The sequence below is a fragment of the Bos taurus genome, chromosome 23 (assembly GCF_002263795.3).
Source record: "Bos taurus isolate L1 Dominette 01449 registration number 42190680 breed Hereford chromosome 23, ARS-UCD2.0, whole genome shotgun sequence".
Taxonomy (NCBI): Eukaryota; Metazoa; Chordata; class Mammalia; order Artiodactyla; family Bovidae; genus Bos; species Bos taurus.
In genome coordinates this window covers 20723541-20742439 of record NC_037350.1, presented here as the reverse complement: position 1 = coordinate 20742439, position 18899 = coordinate 20723541, and the positions used below count along the sequence as shown (strand labels likewise).

The 18899-nt window shown below is 43.0% G+C and overlaps 1 protein-coding gene across 2 annotated transcripts in view; it reads right to left on the bottom strand.

Moving 5' to 3' along the window:
* Window positions 1-212: 212 nt before the first annotated feature.
* ADGRF2 (adhesion G protein-coupled receptor F2) overlaps window positions 213-18899 on the bottom strand; it is a 35767-nt gene continuing 17080 nt past the window's right edge. Inside the window, exons 6-10 of one of the 2 annotated variants that reach the window (XM_005223468.5) lie at window positions 17376-18734; window positions 11078-11119; window positions 9375-9434; window positions 4828-4904; window positions 213-3647 (exon numbers count right to left, since the gene is read on the bottom strand). In XM_005223468.5, coding sequence (XP_005223525.1) covers window positions 4857-4904; window positions 9375-9434; window positions 11078-11119; window positions 17376-18734 — 1509 coding nt within the window. In that variant the 3' untranslated portion in view covers window positions 213-3647; window positions 4828-4856. The remainder of the gene's footprint in view (window positions 3648-4827; window positions 4905-9374; window positions 9435-11077; window positions 11120-17375; window positions 18735-18899) is intronic. The other variant, NM_001191262.1, reaches the window with a different exon arrangement.

Below are 18899 nucleotides of genomic sequence, written 5' to 3'. Positions count from 1 at the left end.
AATCTACCTTCCTGGCTCCTCCATATGACTGCTGCAAACTTTCATTTGACTATTACCAGGGGAGATGTAGACATGAAGAAGAAATAAGTGAGAGGAGTTTTGCTATGTCTGTTGTACTCAAGAGGCTCAGGGAGACGATGCCTGTAGAAATAGGTCATCCCATTTAGGTCATTAGTTAAGTACTGTGTCATTTGGAAATTTTGAAAAATCAGTATCATCAAACTTTTGGTTGTGTAATCAGAGGACTTTATTAAACATTCTATGTACAAAGCACTTCATTCTGCTCTTTGGACATACAAAACAAGTGACTTATTGAGTAACAAGGGTAAATCTGTCTCCAAAGGTTTATGGTCTTATCTGGGAAAGAAAATACATGCACACAAGAAAGCTAAAAGTAAATAATACTATACAATAAATACTGACTCAACAGTGAATGGCCCAGATATACATATTGCAAGAAATCAGTGGAGAGAATCAGCACTTCTGGTTGACTGATTAGGGAAGGCTTTACAGGGAAGGCAAAAAGTGATGCACAGTTCAGACACAGAAAGCCCTGGATATGTATATAGTCTCTGAAATATACTCTTTCCAGGGCAGGATACCAAGTATCACAATTCTTTAAACACTGAATGAAAAGATCCTTCAGTAGATTTTGCTGGCTGGTCACCCTGATGAAAGAAACTGAATCCCATGCTCAACACTTTCATTTAGATGCCAGTGAACCAAGACTTCCCTGGTGGTCCACATTTCTGAAGCAGCGGGCACAGGTTTGATTCTTGATCAGAGAACTGAGATCCCACATGCTTCACGGCCAAAAAATTTTCTTTAAAAAGAGAAGAAATTAGATGCCAATGAACCAACTCCTATGAGAGTGTCTCATCCACACTCATGCAAAAGATCATGGCTGTTTGCTGTTTGTGCGTGTGTTGCACATACATGAATTCATAGGGACTCTAATACAAACAGCTTATATTTTAATGCCAATTATTATTTGCCAAGTACTATTCTCAGTATTTTATCTACATTTGTTCATTTAATCTTTCCAATAGCCCTAGAGGGTAAGCTCCATTATTCTCAATTTCTGGTTGGGAAAATCAAAGTTCCAGGAATTTAAATAACTGTCCCAAGGATTATCAAGTACTAAGTGCTTTGCCCAAGAATCTGGACCAGTTTCTCCTTGAGCCACCTGGCCAAGTCACTTCCTTGGTGAGGTGAGAACGGGGCGTGCCACGTATCTCCACCCTGGGTCTTCCATGGTCAGCCTGATCCATGCAGTTCTTTGTCACCTTTCAGGATGGGACAGACTGAAGACTTGTGTGGGCCACAAGAGGGAGGGTGGACTTCTCCAAGAGATCGTCAAATGATGGTGGGGCTTCTCTGTTAGCATCCACGAGACTTTATTTAATTATTTTTTATCTTTAGGTCACACCACACAGCAGGCGGGACCTTAGTTTCCCTACCAGGGGTCTGACCTTCACCCCCTGCGTTGGCAGCGCTGAGTCTTAACCACTGGACCACCAGGGAAGTCCTCCATGAGGCTTTCTTAATGAATAATAACCCCAAGATAGAGTCTTTCGCACCTCCTCTCTTAGGGAGTGAGTACATCGGAGCAGAGTGTGCTTTCACATGAGATGTGGTTGCCAAACGCACAATACAGATGAAAGGCCAGCCTCTCCCTCTCTCTGTCTCGCAACCCTTCTCTCTTATGTTCAGACTTTCCATCTGCAAATGGAGGCACTTGGACTCAGTCTTTTCTAAAGTTTTTTCCAGAATTATAAATCTTAAAACCATCTAGCTCCATGACATTGCATCCTTCCTTCAATATGTTGATTTGGGGTAAGTGACCTTTCTTCATACGGAAATCTCTGCATTGGGAAAACCAGGACTGTGTCTGCTCCATTCTCCTCCCTTGAAGAGACCCTACAGAGACACTGGGAAATGCCAAATTAAAGCTTCTTTCTGACCTCATTTGCAAAGGGTGCAATTGTTGTCCTAAGATGAACAACACCACTTAGAAGATGACTCATTCTCCCGGTTGGTATATTTTTCTACCTTCTGATTATTATATTTTTGCTTTCTTAAACATTCCTATTTACAGGAAATTTTCTATAGTAAAAAAAAAAAAAAGAGAGAGAGAGAGAATAAAAAAGTTTTACTACAGTTTCTGTGGTTAAAAAAAAAATGACACCCCTCATTCACAAAGTGAGTCGCCCTTTTCCATTTGTAATGTAACATCATTAATACTGGCTTCTTTTGTCTATAACTTTAAAAACTTATTTATTTATTTGGCTGTTCAGGGTCTTAGTTTCAGGATGTGGGCTCTTAGTTGCAGCATGTGGGATCTAGTTCCCTGACCAGGGATCAAACCTCAGCCCCCCTGCATCAGGAGCTTGGACTCTTAACCACTGGACCACCAGCAAAGTCCCACTACTGACTTCCTGGGGAGATAAGTAAGGGCCACTCATTGCCCCTTGCCCTTTATCCACTAATTTTTTTTTCCTGCTGCGTCTGACTGTGTGCTTGCTTTAAAAAGGACCTTTTTTTTTTTTTTTCCAGAAGGATTTTTATCTGTAATACTGTTCTATTATCAGGTGGCTCCTGGTTTGAATGTTGAATTTGTTTACATACAAGGTAAGAAAATCAGTAGCTCTCTACTTGAAATACAATATTTCTCCTTTCTCATCCCAGGTTTCAAAACACCAGATTGTTTGTGGGGGTTCATCTTACATGGGCTTCCCAGGTGGCGCTAGTAGTGAAGAACCCACCTGCCAATGCAGGAGACATAGGAGACGTGCGTTCAATTCCTGGGTCTTGAAGATCCCCTGGAGAAGGGCATGGAAACTCACTCCAGTATTCTTGCCTGGAGAAGCCCATGGACAGAGGAGCCTGGCAGGCTACAGTCCACAGGGTGACAAAGAGTCAGACACCACTGAAGCAACTTAGCACGCAAGCACCTCTTACATAGTCAGAGTAGACAGAGAGACCCTCGGTGGCTCCGTGCTCTTGAGGACAAAGTCCAGGGCTAGGAATCAACAGACTTGGGTTTTTACCTCTGGCTCAAATCTCTATTAGCTGTTACTTATCACTCCAGCCTTCAGTCTCCTTAACTTAAACACCTTTCTGGTTCAAAAGCTCTATGCTTTTTGCTTGGTTCACGGCCAAAGAAGTTGTGTCTAAGCCCACGCTAGGCTGACCATGCAATCAATTTAAATGTGGAGGGGTGGAACATATTGGCCCTTGAATTCCTTTTGTCCAAAGAACAGTGACCTAGTTAGAGTCGGCCCAACGTTGGTGACTATGTATGAAAGCCCTCCCTCAGCCACCTATAGAATCTAGCTGGGTGACATCCCTGGCCACCACTGCCAAGACAAGCCAGAGCTGTCTTCCTGATGAGGCTGGAGACCCTGGCAAGACCAGGATTCTGCTGTCCACTGTTGGATACCCAGCATGGTATATATATGTAGACAGTGGATGGGGAAAACGTCAGCAACACAGAACGGCTTAGACAGAGGGGCTTTCCATCCTCTCTTCACGCCCTCCTCTGTCAGCACTACCAAGAGGGAGGCTTCCTTCATACTCTTCGGAGGCAAGAAGACACGAATGAGGACATTTCTCCTGGGGTCTCTGCTACTCCTGAAATGCATGACCTGGTCAAGAACAGACAATCACATCTTTAACATACAAGCAGCAATATCTAAAAGCATCATGACAACTGCATCATGGATCGACTCTTTCTTGAACAAGAAGCCCCTTTGGGTAGAGCCCCCTTGGCAAATGAAGAGTCGCTTCCCTTTAAGTCCCTTGGGAATCCAAGAATCAGCTTTGTTCTCTTGTCTGCAAAAGCTATTACAGAACTTGTTTGTCTCCAAGTTGGACCACGCCCTTTCCTCTTGGAAAAGACCTCTCTTTTGACCGAGGCCCTGGGTTGCTGCAGAAGGTCTCAGCCACATTGGCTACTAGAGCCCTGATGTACTAGGATCAGGGAGGCAGGCTCTTTCTATAATTCTTTTTCTGGCACTCTACATGTGTCTGTGTGAGTCTGTGTGTGTGTTGCTCTCTCTGTTTCTTTCTGTATTTCTCCATGTCTCTCTCTGTATCCCTCAGCCTCTCTCTGTACCTCTTTGTCTCACGGTGAAAGTAGGGGTCCTGCTGTAGACGTCTCCATCTCCCTGCCTGGTCTTCTCTCTCTCGCTCTAGAGGGACACGGAGACAGAGGATTGGAAGTCCTGACTGCACATGTCTGATTGCTCTTCCATCTCTGAGTTGCCACCCCATGTCACTAAGCGTCCCTGTCTGTCTGTCTCCCCCTGTGCCTCCCTTCCCTTTCTTTCTCTCTGTCTCTGACCCTCCTGCAAATGAAAACTAACTTCTGCATTATCTCCAAGGCCTCCTGCAGACAGTGTGTATCATAATTCCCTGATCTTTTAAAACTAGGGAAGAGAGAGGGTGACAGGAAGAACTGTGGGGATGTTGTTGATATCATGGAGGATATCCTGGGGATGGAGTATAAAAAGGAGGGAGAGAGGGAGCAGCTGGGACCACGGATCCCTCGGCTCACTCCCCTCTCAAAGACTCAGGCTGATTTACAGGCACCCCCCCAGACAAGCCTGACTGTTTTAAAAGGACAATAACAATTTCAGACATCCAAGAATTAGAAGTGTGACTATATCTCCAGCCAGAGCTAGGTGAGAGTAGATTGCCTGAGAAGAATCATTTCAATCAAGAAAACATCATTTCTGATTAGAATGAATCAAACTGAGATTTTTTTTCCCCAAGAAATGTCACATACAGGCCATGTATATGGGGTCCCCTTCATTGTGTACTCACCTCCCAAGTTAGGAGTATAGCCTGGCTTACTAGCTTGGGCCTTTGGTGGGGTGACGAGAGAAATCAGAAGAAACATTCTGAGGAAGACAAAGGATAGTGGACTTGTCACCAGCAGTCTGTTCAATTATTCAGTCGTTAATAAGATCACAATTATTCAAAGCACGTGGAGAATTATTTCGTTAAGCACAGTATCGTGCTTAGTGAAACATGTCAGACAAAGACAAACACTGAATCTTATCACTTATATGTGGAATCTAAAAAAAATAAAACAAACCAGCAAACAGAAAAAGAAGCCGACTCACAGATATCGAGAACACACTAGTAGTTACCAGTGGGGAGAGGGGTGGAACAGGAGCAGAGGATTAAGAGGTGCAAACTACTACGTATAAAATAAATAGGCTGCCAAGATATACTGTACCGCATGGGGAATAGAGCCATCATTTTTGCAATAACTTTAAATGGAGTATAATCTATAAAAACATCAAATTACTATGTTGTACACCTGAAACTAACATAATACTGTAAATTGATTCCATCTCAGTTTTCTAAAAAAGCACATGTAGAATTGTGACCTACAGCAGTTTCTTTCTTGCCTTCACCTCATCCCTGTCCTTTTTTATTTTAGAACCACTGACAACATGCGAATAGGCTGGTATGAGAGATTCTCTTCCTCCCTGGCTTGGATGTTTCTCCGGAAGCCTCTAGTTTGAGACGGAGGTGGGGAGAAGGCAGTTGACTGGTGTGGAGAGAGTGAAACAGGTAATCCCTAGTCTTCAGACAGCTCCACTTTTTAAATTAACTTTTATTGAAGTATAGTTGCTTTACAATATTATATTAGCTTCTACTGTAGAGGACAGTGAAGCAACTGCACATATACATCTATCCCCTCTTTTTCGGATTTCCTTCGTATTTCGGTCACCAGAGAGCACTGAGTAGAGAGCTCCCTGAGCTACATCCCTAGAGACTGTCATACAGAGTGAAGTAAGTCAGAAAGAGAAAAACAAATGTCAGATATGAACACACATATGTGGAATCTAAAAAATGGTACAGATGATCTTATTTTCAAACAGCTCCTTCTAGCTACTGAAATTCTCAACAATACAATCACCACCTTGCGATGCACCTGGTCTAAATTATCCTTGTGCTTCAGGTACATGTTGTGGATTGGAAATATCATCTCGCTGGTGGAATTATCACCACGTGAACATAGATTAATCCATCACATAGGATATAAAATGAATGCAAACAAGTATGTTTATTATTTTAGTTTAGGGGAGCTGGGACTGACACTCCCCAGGCAGGTAGCCCAAGGAGAAAGACTTAAATCTGGACTGTAGGATATGGTGACCTAGAAGTCAGAGACCTACAGATAGGAGAGGAGGAGACAGTTGATAGGCTACTTCCTCTGCTGCTGCTGCTGCTAAGATGCTTCAGTCGTGTCCGACTCTGTGCAACCCCATAGACGGCAGCCCACCAGGCTCCCCCGTCCCTGGGATTCTCCAGGCAAGAGCACTGGAGTGGGTTGCCATTTCCTTCTCCAATGCATGAAAGTGAAAGGTGAAAGTGAAGTTGCTGAGTCATGTCTGACTCTTAGTGACCCCATGGACTGCAGCCTACCAGGCTCCTCTGTCCATGGGATTTTCCAGGCAAGAGTACTTCCTCTGAATAGGGCTAAAACACCAACTTACAGTGGCTACAGCTGGAGGCAGAGTGAAGGAAGGACATAAAAAGGTAAGAACAAATTTGCCTAGGACCCAGAAAAGTGATTCTCTTTTTAACACTTATTTTTATTTTATTTAGCTGTGCCAGGTCTTAGATGCTGCACGTGGGATCTAGTTCCCTAACCAGGCATCAAACACAGGCCCCTTTCATTGGAAATGTGGAGTCTTAGCCACTGGGCCACCAGGGAAGTTCAACAGACCAGTAATTCTTAACCCTAAGAGTACATTAGAATCACTGGGGAGCTTAAAAATAATAATAGTAACTCGGCTCTACTCTAAGACTTTCTAGTTTAATTTCTTCAGTGGAACCTGGACAGTGGTATTATTTACAAGCTGTCCAGGTGTTTCTGAGGTGCAGCCACCCTGGAAAACCACAGATTCAGACAATCAACAAGCTAATAATGAAATTCTGGGTATTATCCTGACTTACCTTGCATACAAAGACACAAAGAGAAGGAGGGGGGGAAATAACTATTTTCTATAACACCAAAGAGCAGAGCTTCCCTGTGGTAGCTGAATGGATAAATAACAGACACACGTAAAGGAGTGAAACTAAGCTGAAAGAGATTGGAAGAGTCAGATCTCTCTCCTGAGAGCATCCAGGAAGACCCCAGGGAAGAGGTGGGAATACATCAGATAGGCTGCTGCTGCTGCTAAGTCGCTTCAGTCGTGTCTGACTCTTAGTGACCCCATGGACTGCAGCCTACCAGGCTCCTCCGTCCATGGGATTCTTCAGGCAAGAGTACTGGAGTGGATTACCATTGCCTTCTCCAATCAGATAGGGTAGCTGGAGGCAAACATTTACATTGCTGAGATACTTCAAGAAGGCTTAGATGAGTATGTCTCAACCCTGACTACACTAGAACCACCTAGGGAGCTTATGCATCTTCCCAAATCCAAGTCACAGTGCAGACCAATCCAATTAAAACCTCGGGGGATGGCAACGGTAGAGCAACATTTTTTTGTAAGCTTCCCAGTTGCTTCTGATATCCAGCCAACATTGAGAATCATTGCTTTAGATAATCATTAATGTTTCTTCTCAGTAAAAATTGGCTTTTTTTTTTTTCTTTTCCCCAGCTGGAAAGCATGTAAAGGTTATCAACCATCTTCCAGGTATGCAGACCAAGGACTGGGAAGGAGACCAAAGTTTCGGGAAGAGTAAGGCGAAAGGTATTTGCACCAATGTGGATGGACCTGGAGATTAGCATACTACATGAAGTAAGTTAGGCAGAGAAAGACAAATGTCATATGATATCACTTATATGCAGAATCTTAAAATGATACAAATGAACGTATTTACAAAACAGACTCACAGACATAGAACACAGCTATGATTACCAAAGGGGAAATGTGGGAGGGAGGGATAAATTGGAAGCTTAAAATTGACAGATACACACTACTATATTTAAAATAGATAACCAACAAGGACATACTGTATAGTAGAAGGAACTCTGCTCAATAGTCTGTAATAACCTAAATGGGAAAACAATTTGAAAAAAGAATAAATACATCTATAACTTTTCATACTGTTCATGGGGTTCTCAAGGCAAGAGTACTGAAGTGGTTTGCCATTCCCTTCTCCAGTGGACCACATTTTGTCAGAACCCTCCACCATGACCCATCCGTCTTGCATGTCCCTACACGGCATGGCTCATAGTTTCATTGAGTTAGACAAGGCAGAGACATTACTTTGCCAACAAAGGTCTGTCTAGTCAAGGCTATGGTTTTTCCAGTAGTCATGTATGGATGTGAGAGTTGGACTATAAAGAAAGCTGAGCGCCGAAGAATTGACGTTTTTGAACTGTGGTGTTGGAGAAGACTCTTGAGAGTCCCTTGGATTTCAGTCATCCTAAAGGAAATTGACTTCATTGGAAGGACTGACGTTGAAGCTGAAACTCCAATACTTTGGCCACCGGATGCCAAGAGGTGACTCATTTGTAAAGACCCTGATGCTGGGAAGGATCAAAGGTGGGAGGAGAAGGGGACAACAGAGGATGAGATGGTTGGATGGCATCACTGACTCAATGGGCAGGAGTTTGAGTGAACTCTGGGAGTTGATGATGGACAGGGAGGCCTGGCGTACTGCAGTCCATGGGGTCGCCAAGAGTCAGACATGACTGAGCGACTCAACTGGAACTGATATCTGTAACTGATTAACTTCGCTGCCCACCCGAAACTAACATGACATTGTTAATCAGCTCTATTGTTGTTTCATTTCTAAGTCATGTCCAACTCTTTTTGGGACCCCATGGACCGTAGCCCACCAGGTTCCTCTGTCCACAGGATTTCTAAGGCAAGAATACTGGAGAGGGTTGCCACGCCCTCCTCCAGGTCCCTAACCTTTTACAACTCCAGTAACCATGGAAACAAGCCCTCCTGAACATCAAGCTATTGATATTAGGAAAATTTTTGTGTCGGGTCAGAATTTGTTCCTCTGGAATTATCACACCTTGAATATGGTTCAACTGGTGAGAGTCACAATGAATGAGTGAGCTGTCATGGGGACCCAAGACTTTGCATCCACTCTCATTTCTCTGTTTCATCACCTGCTCTCCTGCTCCATAGTTTGAGGGTCACCCCTCCAGGCCCTGCTGCCTTGTCACTCTCCTCTAAATGCATTGAAGTCTACTTTCTCTCTGTGGCTGTGGTCCCAGTGCTCCACCTAGATTCTGAACAGCTCAAAGAGGCACTCACAAAGCTCTTCTGAAAAATCCATACCGCAAAAGTGTTAGGTGATGGTTTGAGCAACACTCCAGGTGCCAGAAACTCCAATGTGTCTGTTACCTCGTCAAATTTTAAATACAAAAATGAACGTGAAGGCTTTACCTCTGATATCCTGGAGATCCATTGTGCAGAGTTTATTCGATCCTTTAAGGCATCTCTTATCTGGGGGGGTTAACAAAAGGAATTAAGGATTAGAAGACTATGAAGAACTAACGCATATGCTTGAGACCGGCAAACACTATGCTGAGAGTGTGTTTCCAGCAAGTACTGTTGGCGGGACCAACAGGAATAATGCTCTTGTTGGTACTTTGCCTACAAATACTAGCTGTGGTATTCGATTCATTTAAAAAGTAATCATATGGTCTATAACTACATAAAACCTTAAGTGTTTTTTATGCAGTTTCACTTGCAAAACTGCATTTGTTCTTTATCCTAATCTAGCAGAGAAGGCAGGGCATCCCAGGTGGCTCAGTAGCTAAAGAATGCCCCTGCAATGCAATCGCAATGAGAAGATGTGGGTTCAATCCCTGGGTCGGGAAGAGCCCCTGGAGGAGGGCACAGCAACTCACTCCAGTATTCTTGCCTGGATAATTCCAAGGACAGAGGAGTCTGGTGGGCTGCAGTCCATAATATCACAGAGTCAGACACAACTGAAGTGACTGAGGAGCACAGAAGGCAGGAAAACCATTATTATGTCTGTGATCCATTGGAAGATTCTAAGGCTCATGGGTTAAGGACTCTCCAGCAGCACACAGCTATTCCATAGAAATATCAGGATTAAAGAGCTCATTTCTTAACCCTTACCTCTTTTGCTTTTAGGTTGGTATTGTATCCCCATGGGAAAACAAAAGAACCTCTGTGAAATGTCTTTTACAAACCTTGCATATTAACTTAGTAGTAAAACAGCATTGATAGTACAATAAATAAATACATAAAATTTACAAAATAAGCCCTGCAGTGTGAGTGTTTGCATCTATGATTTAGAAGGTTTGCTTTTCTCAATTCAAGAGGCAATGTAATAAAATAGAAACAGGGTGATCTTAAAAGTCTGAATAAACATCTGATGTTTTGTTGCTTTTTTTCACTTATTTTCATCATACCACCTACACACACTCATCTGTATTTGGAGAATTTCCTTCCTTAAGTCCACTGCTCTTTAAGGTAGAAGCCAGGAACTCACTTTCTCAGCCTCTCTTGCAGCTAAGATGTAGCCATGTGACCTGGGCTCAGCCAATCAGACACGATAATGTAAGAAGCATGTATCAGTGATCCTCCCCAGGCAGCATGAAGGGGCTGCAGTAGCAGGAACTGTAGCTCAGCACACACTGTCTCATGTTGCCCTGCCGAGCTGTGCTCTCTGTGCCCAGCAAAGTAGGAAGGGGCAGAAGAGCCTCCTGTGGAGTCATCTGCGCTGTGAATCAGAAACTATTCTTTATGCATAGCCTCCATGCCTCCCAGCCACAAAGAGACCTTCCCAAAGATGTTATCGTGAGATGTAATAACTTTTTCTGCTTTCAGCTAGCTAGAGTGGGTTTCTGAGCTACTTCATCACTCTGAGTTTCAATTTCCTCATCTGTAGAACTAAAAATAGGAATAACCAGGATTGCTTTCAGGGTAAGAGCTAATGAATATAAGAGCTTAGCCCCATAAAAGCTTGAAAGCTTGCATCATTGAGACCTCGATGTCCTGTTCAAGTGTCTGCACAAATGATTGAGGTGAAAGACCCCCAATAAGTGGTATTTACAAGTGAGCATTTCAGGGCCAAATACTGATAATGCATAAAGCAGCAGAAGACTTTATTGTACCTTCGGATCCAGGATTGTTCCAAACACCAGGATGAAGAAGCCCTGAGAAAGGTGGAAGAGGGAGGAAGAGCCATTAAACAAAATAAAATGATAATAATAAATACCAGTACTTATTATCAGTTCCTATTCTGGTAGAAGGTAAAAATAACTTTCCTAAATCCTTAAATAGAAAGACAAAAACCATTTTATTAAATCTTTGACTCTCTCATTTTAAAGTTGCAACACCTAGATTGATCCTTTCAACAAATATGGATACAGAATTTTTCATGCACCAGCCGCTGCTCTCGACACTTAGAATACTCAGTAAACTAAGCAGACTGCGGTCCCTGAGGCATGCAAGAATACTATAGGAATTTTTTATTTGGGCAAAATAAAGTGTTTTGTGTTTATCAGGAGTTGTGCATCTCATCAGAATATAATGGCCCAAGAAAGTCCAAGGAGACAGGCTATGCACAGCCACCTCACAGTTCTTGAACAATCAGTAATGAAAGAAACTTCCACAGAAAATAACAAAAGCAGCTGTGTTCAGCTTTTATGAACACCCCCAACCTCCTTCCCCCATCCACAACTAAAAACTGTTATAAAACTTGTGAAGAAAAATTAAGTCCACGGATACTCATAAAAACTCTAGAGTTTCTAAGTATACTAACAGGTGCTCAGAAATGGGTGCTCCAGATATTATACTAAAAACTCTAGAGTTTCTCAGTACACTAACAGGTGCTCAGATATGGGTGCTTCAGATATTATAGTATAGAGAGAATTTATTAGTTCTCATATCTCTTATCTCATATCAGTATTTTGGCTATCTGATGTGAAGAACCAATTCATTGGAAAAGACCCTGATGCTTGGAAAGATTGAGGGCAGGAGAAGAAGGAAGTGACAGAGGATGAGATGGTTGGATGGCATCACCGACTCAATGAATATGAGTTTGAGAAAACTGTGGGAGATAATGGAGGACAGGGGACCCTGGAGTGCTGTAGTCCAAGGGGTTGCAAAGAGTTGGACATGCTTTAGAGACTGAACAACAACATCTCTTATGATTCATACAAAGATAGACCCCATTAAAGTCACACAGTAGCTGTTCTTCTATCATTATAGTCCATTTGAGTTTTCAACTTTTTTTTCATGGAATTGGCACAAAACCACTCTGGAAGAAGGAAGGAAATGTATATGTCCCATTTTTCACCTAAGGAAGCTCAGAGATTTAACTTTCAAAATGTGAAAGGCAACAACAAAATACATTAGACAAAATTTCTCCTGGAGATGAGGTTACTCAGGTCTTGACTCACCAGACAAGAGACGTAAGATAATGACCTTCAATTTAGGCATCCTTGTTAAGCTGCTTCTATTTCATAATCAAATGTGATCCTTACCCAGGCTAAGGCCTGCTAAGGTACATAATTTAAGACAAACGGCACCCTAAAGATGTTGCAACCAAGTGACCATCAGCAGAAACAATATAAAACCCCCTGCAATCATGATCTGTAAAAACCTGGCTGAAGGATAGAGGATTTCACAGGGACCAGTGCATGGCTACCCAGCTCAGCTACTCCCCCAGACAGGCTAAAATACACCTCTCTGTTCACCCAGTCTGTCGAGCGCTCCAAAGCATGGAATGATTCTTTCACATTACTCTTTCTAGTGTTTCTCTTAACCTACAAGAAAACCATTGAAATCTGTCATTGTGTCTATTAAGAAAATGTCATTGATTTTGTGAACCATTCAGTTATAAAGTACCACTTGTATAAAGATGCTTGGGCCAAATACATCCCAGTCGGGTTTTGGTACTAGGAATACATTTTAAACCAAAATCTTCACGAATTTTACCCAGGAAGTAATTTTCAAAGATCAGGGAACCACAATTCTAGCCTGTTTCCTGAAGGCTAAAGGACTCAGCTCTCTCTTTGAAAGATCTTTAATTTCTTGAGTTTGGATTAATTATATTCATATCTGAACATTTACCATAATGCTCAGCACAAAAGAAATAATAAACGTCATGGATCTGTGTATTTCTGTATGTGCATGTGTGCATTTAATTGCTTTATTATACAACCTGCATCTATAGCAATAAATATGTAACAGGAAAACATTCCACAAGGATCACTTGTCACTGGTCCATGCCACCTTGGGAAAAGTTACAAAAATATCCTTCAAAAAATTCAGATAAGATTTTAGTCACAGTTTTATCTCTAAGTGAGAAGAATTCACTGGTAGCAGCTTCTTTGAATTTCCTTTAGTAGATAAAGCACAATTTGAGCAGGTAAATCTCAAGATGTTCTCCCGGGTTTTAAAGTATGTGCTTTAACTGCTGTAGACTGAATGTTTGTGTCCTCCAAAAATTCATATGTTAAATCCTAGTGCTGGATGTGAAGATATTTGGAGGTGGGGCCTTTGAGAGGTGATTAGTCATGATAGCAGAATCTCCTGAAAAGGATTTAGGGTCCAAATAAAAGAGGCCCCAGGGAGCTCCTGGCCCCTTTCAACAGGCAGGGTTACGGCGAGAAAACTGTCCATCTGTAAACCAGGAAGTGGGCTGTCACCAGATAACTCAATCTATCTGTGTGTGCCTCGATCTTGGACTTCCCAGCCTCCAGAACTATAAGAAATAAATACCTGTTGTTTATAAGCCACCCAGTCTATGGTATTTTTTGTCACAGCAGCCCAAATGGACTGAAACATTTACTTTTCTCCCATCAAAACAGCTAGAGGGGGTCCTCAAACCTCCCACCCAGACAGTTATTCTGGGTAAATATGAAGGAAGACACGGGTCAAAAGTTACGGATTGACAAATGAACAGTCAAGGTAGCTCTTGACTACATAATAACACTTCCCTAGCTAAAGGGTGGGGCTTCCCCAGTGGCTCAGAGGTAAAGAATTCGCTTGCAGTGCAGGAGCCACAGGAGATGCGGGTTCAATCCCTGGGTTGGGAAGATCCCCTGGAGGAGGAAATGGCAACCCACCCCAGTATCCTTGCCTTGAGAATCCCATTGACAGAGGAGCCTGGCAGACCACAGTGCGTGGAGTCACAGAGAGTTGGACTTAGCACACACACAGCTTGAGCTTTAAAACCTGTGGAGATGCTCCCACAGGGAAGGAACCATGAAATCTTTAAGAAGGTCTTTCTCCTACATCCTGTTGACCTCCTGCATGTTTAGGAGTCTCTCTTCTCCATCTGCCCCGTCAGCCTCAGCTGCCCCACATCTCAGTTCCTCCTTAGTCGCTGCATGTCCTGCTTCTTCTTGCTCCGTTGATTCTGTCTCCTCCATCAGTGAGGGCTGATGACTGTCCTTTCTCTCCTCCGGCACTGGGCATCCTCAGGATACTCTGATCCACAGACTTGCTGGTAAACAGCAATAACCAACTCACCAACTTTGTAGCTCTTGCCATTCTCCATGGTTAAATACTTCCACCACAGCTGATTTAAATCTAGCAACACTACCATGTGTAAAATAGATGGCTAGTGGAATAGACAGCTGCTGTATTGCACAAGGAGCTCAGCTCAGTGCTCTGAAACGATGGGTGGGGGATGATGAGGGAAGGTGGGAGGCAGGCCCAAGAGGGACGGGATATATGTATACACACAGCTGATTCACTTCCTTATACAGCAGAAATTAACACATGTTGTAAAGCAATTATACTTCAATAAAAAAAGATAAAAAATGAAAATAATATCAATCAATCAATCAATCCAGCAAGATGGCATCACTGAACATGGAGTCAGGAAGAGATGGACACATCATTACACAGTGTTCCCACCACCCAGACAAAAATAGTTGCCAATAACCTCAAAAGTACAGTGAAAAATAGACACAATTACAAAGTGATGCATTTTGAGGATGTATGACCTTTGTTTTCAATCTAACTTATTTAATTTGTAAGGATGTCTATGTTTACAATCAGCTCCCCAAATTCCTGAAAGGTAACAGTCAGCTCTCCTGAGCCAGTACAAGCCAGTTCCAGCCCATCACTGCCTCATGCCTGCACTAGTGTCTGACCTTCACCCTGACTCTGCTCTCAGCTCCTCACTGTCCCAAGGATCCTGGCATTTAGCTGGATGGCCCCACCCTCCTCCTTGTCAGGAGTCAAGGCAGAAACAGCTGAAATTACAGGTTGACCCTGTAATAATAGGTAAAGGAGTTCATGGTATCAAAAAGAAATGCTCACAGCCTGGTTTAAAACAAAAGTCACAGTACAGTGGCCCCAAGGGAGACAAGGGAAAAAAAAATGCTTAAAAGTGAAACATGAATTCATTAAGCATTCATGATGAATGGCCATGGGGTACCCAGAAGAGAAGTTTTAGGAACATTACAATTTTTAAAATATTTTTTATTTTGGGGGTCTTGCTGCAAAGCATGTGGGATCTTAGTTTCCAACCCACGCCCCCAGCAGTGGAAGCATGGGGTCTGAATCACTGGGGTTCCAGGGAAGTCCCTAGGAACACTACATTTTGAACCCAGTTCTACCAGTGACTAGCTGCATAAATGTGGATAAGGCAATTGATAATTACCAAGAGCTATACAAAAAATGTATGGCACAATTAATATTTTTCATACAAATTAAAAAAAAAATTTGAAAGGTGAAACACCTTTATTTTTGTGTTTTTTTTAAACTGGAGTATAATTGCTTTATAGTGTTGTGTGGGTTTCTGCTGTACAACGTGAATCAGCCATAAATATATGTATATCCCCTCCTTCTCGAGTCTCCCTCCCACACTCCCCATCTCACCCCGCAAGGTTGTCCCCAAGATATCAAAACACTCGCTGTAGAATGAAATCATGTACACTTAAATTCTACAAGAGCAAAATGAGAAAACATTTGACTTAAAATTTCTATTATAAATAAAACATTTATTTGAAATAGTCTCATTTTCTAATAAGTACACAATTAGGAACAAAAGCAATATTTTAGAGGGCTTTAGAAAAATAAAAGCTCTCTTTTCAGTTAGTTACTATCTACATTTAACATTCAGTATAAGAAACTTCGGCTCTTTGGTATACCATAACTGAAAAAACGAAAAAAAATTTTCAGTCAGGTAAGGAATCATTAAAGATACATACATAGTCACCTGGTAAAATGCTCGGATGTATTTTTAAGTAAAAACACACATTGTTTTTTAACCCCAATCCTATGTGAAAACATATTTGTATATAAGCATAGAAAACTTGGTAAAGATACGTATAAAACTGGGAATATCGCTTAATCCACAAGAAGAGAGACTGTCTTTAATACCACTCTGGATGGCTTGCCTCATTAAAATAAGATGGTTTCCAATGGTCACTAAAAATTCTAAAATGGTGAGGAGGGTGGGAGGGAGATCCCAGAGGGAGGGAACATATATGTACTCATGGCTGATTCACATTGTTGTACAGCAGAAACCAACACGACATTGTGAAGCAGTTATCCTCCAAGAAAACAATTTTATGAAAAAAGTAAAAATAAATTAAATTTTTTTGAAATTTTAAATAGAAAGAAATATGTGGGCACATTTTAGTACCTCCATTTACATGCCTAGATTTTTGGGGAAGTAGTATTATTTAGTTTCTAAACAGCAACAGCAACAGCTCAGCTTTTAATATTTTATTTATTTATTTGGCTGTTATAAGTCTTAGTTGCAGTACGCACGATCTTTAAGTTGGGACGTGAGGAATCTTTGTTTACAGCTAGTGGGATCTAGTTCCCTGACCAGAGAACGAACCTAGCTCTCTGCACTGGGAGTGCAGAGTCTTAGCCACTGGACCACCAGGCAAGTCCTCCATTCACTGTTATCTTTCCTTTTTAAACAGTCCTATAAAATGGGAATTCTTCTACCCATTTTGTAAGTGAAGAAAACATGGCTTGGCAAAGTTAAGCAAATATCCCAATAGAGTGTTACACAGGCATAAATCAGAGAATCCAGATTTTAATCCAGACCTTTCTGGAACAAAAGCTTACTTCCTGCCTCAATTTCCCTTCCACGAGCACGCTCAGTCATGTCCTACTCTTTGCCACCCGTGGATTGTAACCCGCCAGGTTCCTTTGCCCGTGGGATTCTCCAGGCAAGCATACTGGAGTGGTTGCCATTTCCTCCTGTAGAGGATCTTCCTGACCCAAGGCTCAAACCTGAATCTCCTGTGCCTCCTGCACTAGCAGGCAGATTCTTTACCACTAGCACCACCTGGGAAGCTCTCCTGACTCAATATGCTATTTCAAATCCTTTGTCTTTTACAAAGAAATACGATGCTACGAGCTCCTGATCACAAAACTTTCTCCTGAATTCTCTCACTGTGGACTCAGTCAGAAGGCTCTGTCTGGACTTACCTGGAAGGCGTTGAGCAGGGAGAAGATGATGTGGAAAGCCAGCGAGCTGTCATTGAGAACTGTGGCTATGCCAAATCCCCACGTCAGTCCCAGCAGTGGTGTGAGGATGGCAATGTTTTTACTGATCCTCACGATGGCCCTCACCTCCTGGAACATGGAACTGCCGATGGCCGCTCGCCGGGTCTTGACAATCACCAGTGTGACTGTGACCAGGTTGACAACCACGATGGCCAGAGCCGGAACCACAAAAGCCAGAAGGGCCTTGGTCATGTCCCAGTTGAGCCAACAGGCCTCAGGCCGGAGATAACCTTTGCCAGGCTCAGTGGCAGCGACCGTGATAGAAGCGATGAGCAAAGGGCACCCGTAGCCCACCGCAAAGAGAGCTGCCACCAGGACGGACTTGGGCAATGTATGGAAGACTATCAGGATTCCGTAGAGAATGAGGAGTGCCTTGGCGAGCATCCAGAAAAACACAGAAAGGTAAAAGAAGTGAACAAAAAAGGTTGCTGCCACGCATGCGCTGTGGTGCCTCGTTGGGCCACTGAGAAAGGACGCCACAATGAACCACACATCAGCCATCAGTAAGGTGGTCGCAATGTTAGCAATGCACACGTGGCGTAAGTATGAGATCTCTGTCTTCGTCACCTGGCCCCAGACCAAGGCCTCGATGGACAAGCAGAGGATCAAGCTGCAGATAGAAGCACCCAAGCCTATGTATGTGATGTAAATCAGGATGGGGCTCTGCAAGACATGGGGTGCCATCAGAATCGAGAAAGAGGTAAACGTCTTGCTCGGGCTACATTTGCAGACCACCTGCTGGGAGTTCTCCTGAATCTTTTGGCAGACCCTGTGGTCCCATCTGCTCTCCACGGAGTGCCAGCCTGCACACTGTGCCCTCCTGTCCTCCGACTTGCTGATCTTTTCAAAAATCAGCGAGATTCTTTCAAGTTCCTTGGGCAGAATGACAGACAGGACAAGCCCATTCACGGTGATGCTTTCCAAAACACTGGCTTCTAAGATGGCCCCGAGAGTTGGAAATGCGATGCTGACAGCCCGAGAAGGAGAAGGCACCTCCTGAAGTTCCTCTCTACTGATTGACACCTTCCCTGTGACTTCTCGGGTGTCGTTAACTCTCATTGAAAAGGTGAAATTCTTTCCAGCGTTGTCTCTAGAGAGGATGGTGCCCACTGTGTGGATGAAAATATCTGCTATTTCAATGGGATGCTTATTGACAAATAGCTTTCTTGCGAAGGAATTGACTGAATGTAGCAGGACACAGCTGCTGTTTCTTTCGGGGATGAAGGTCCAGTTTGAGATGCTTTTGCTATTTAGAATGTGGTTGGCCATGATGCTGTAACTCTGTCAATGAAGAACCGGGATTAGTACTGAGCCACTCTCTGAATCTGCCAGAACAATCAACATTTACTTTTAAAATGTGTGGTCCTGGGACTTCCCTGGTGGCTCAGTGGTAAAGAATCCCCCTGCCAGTGCAGGAGACACGGGTTGGATCCCTGAACCAAGAAG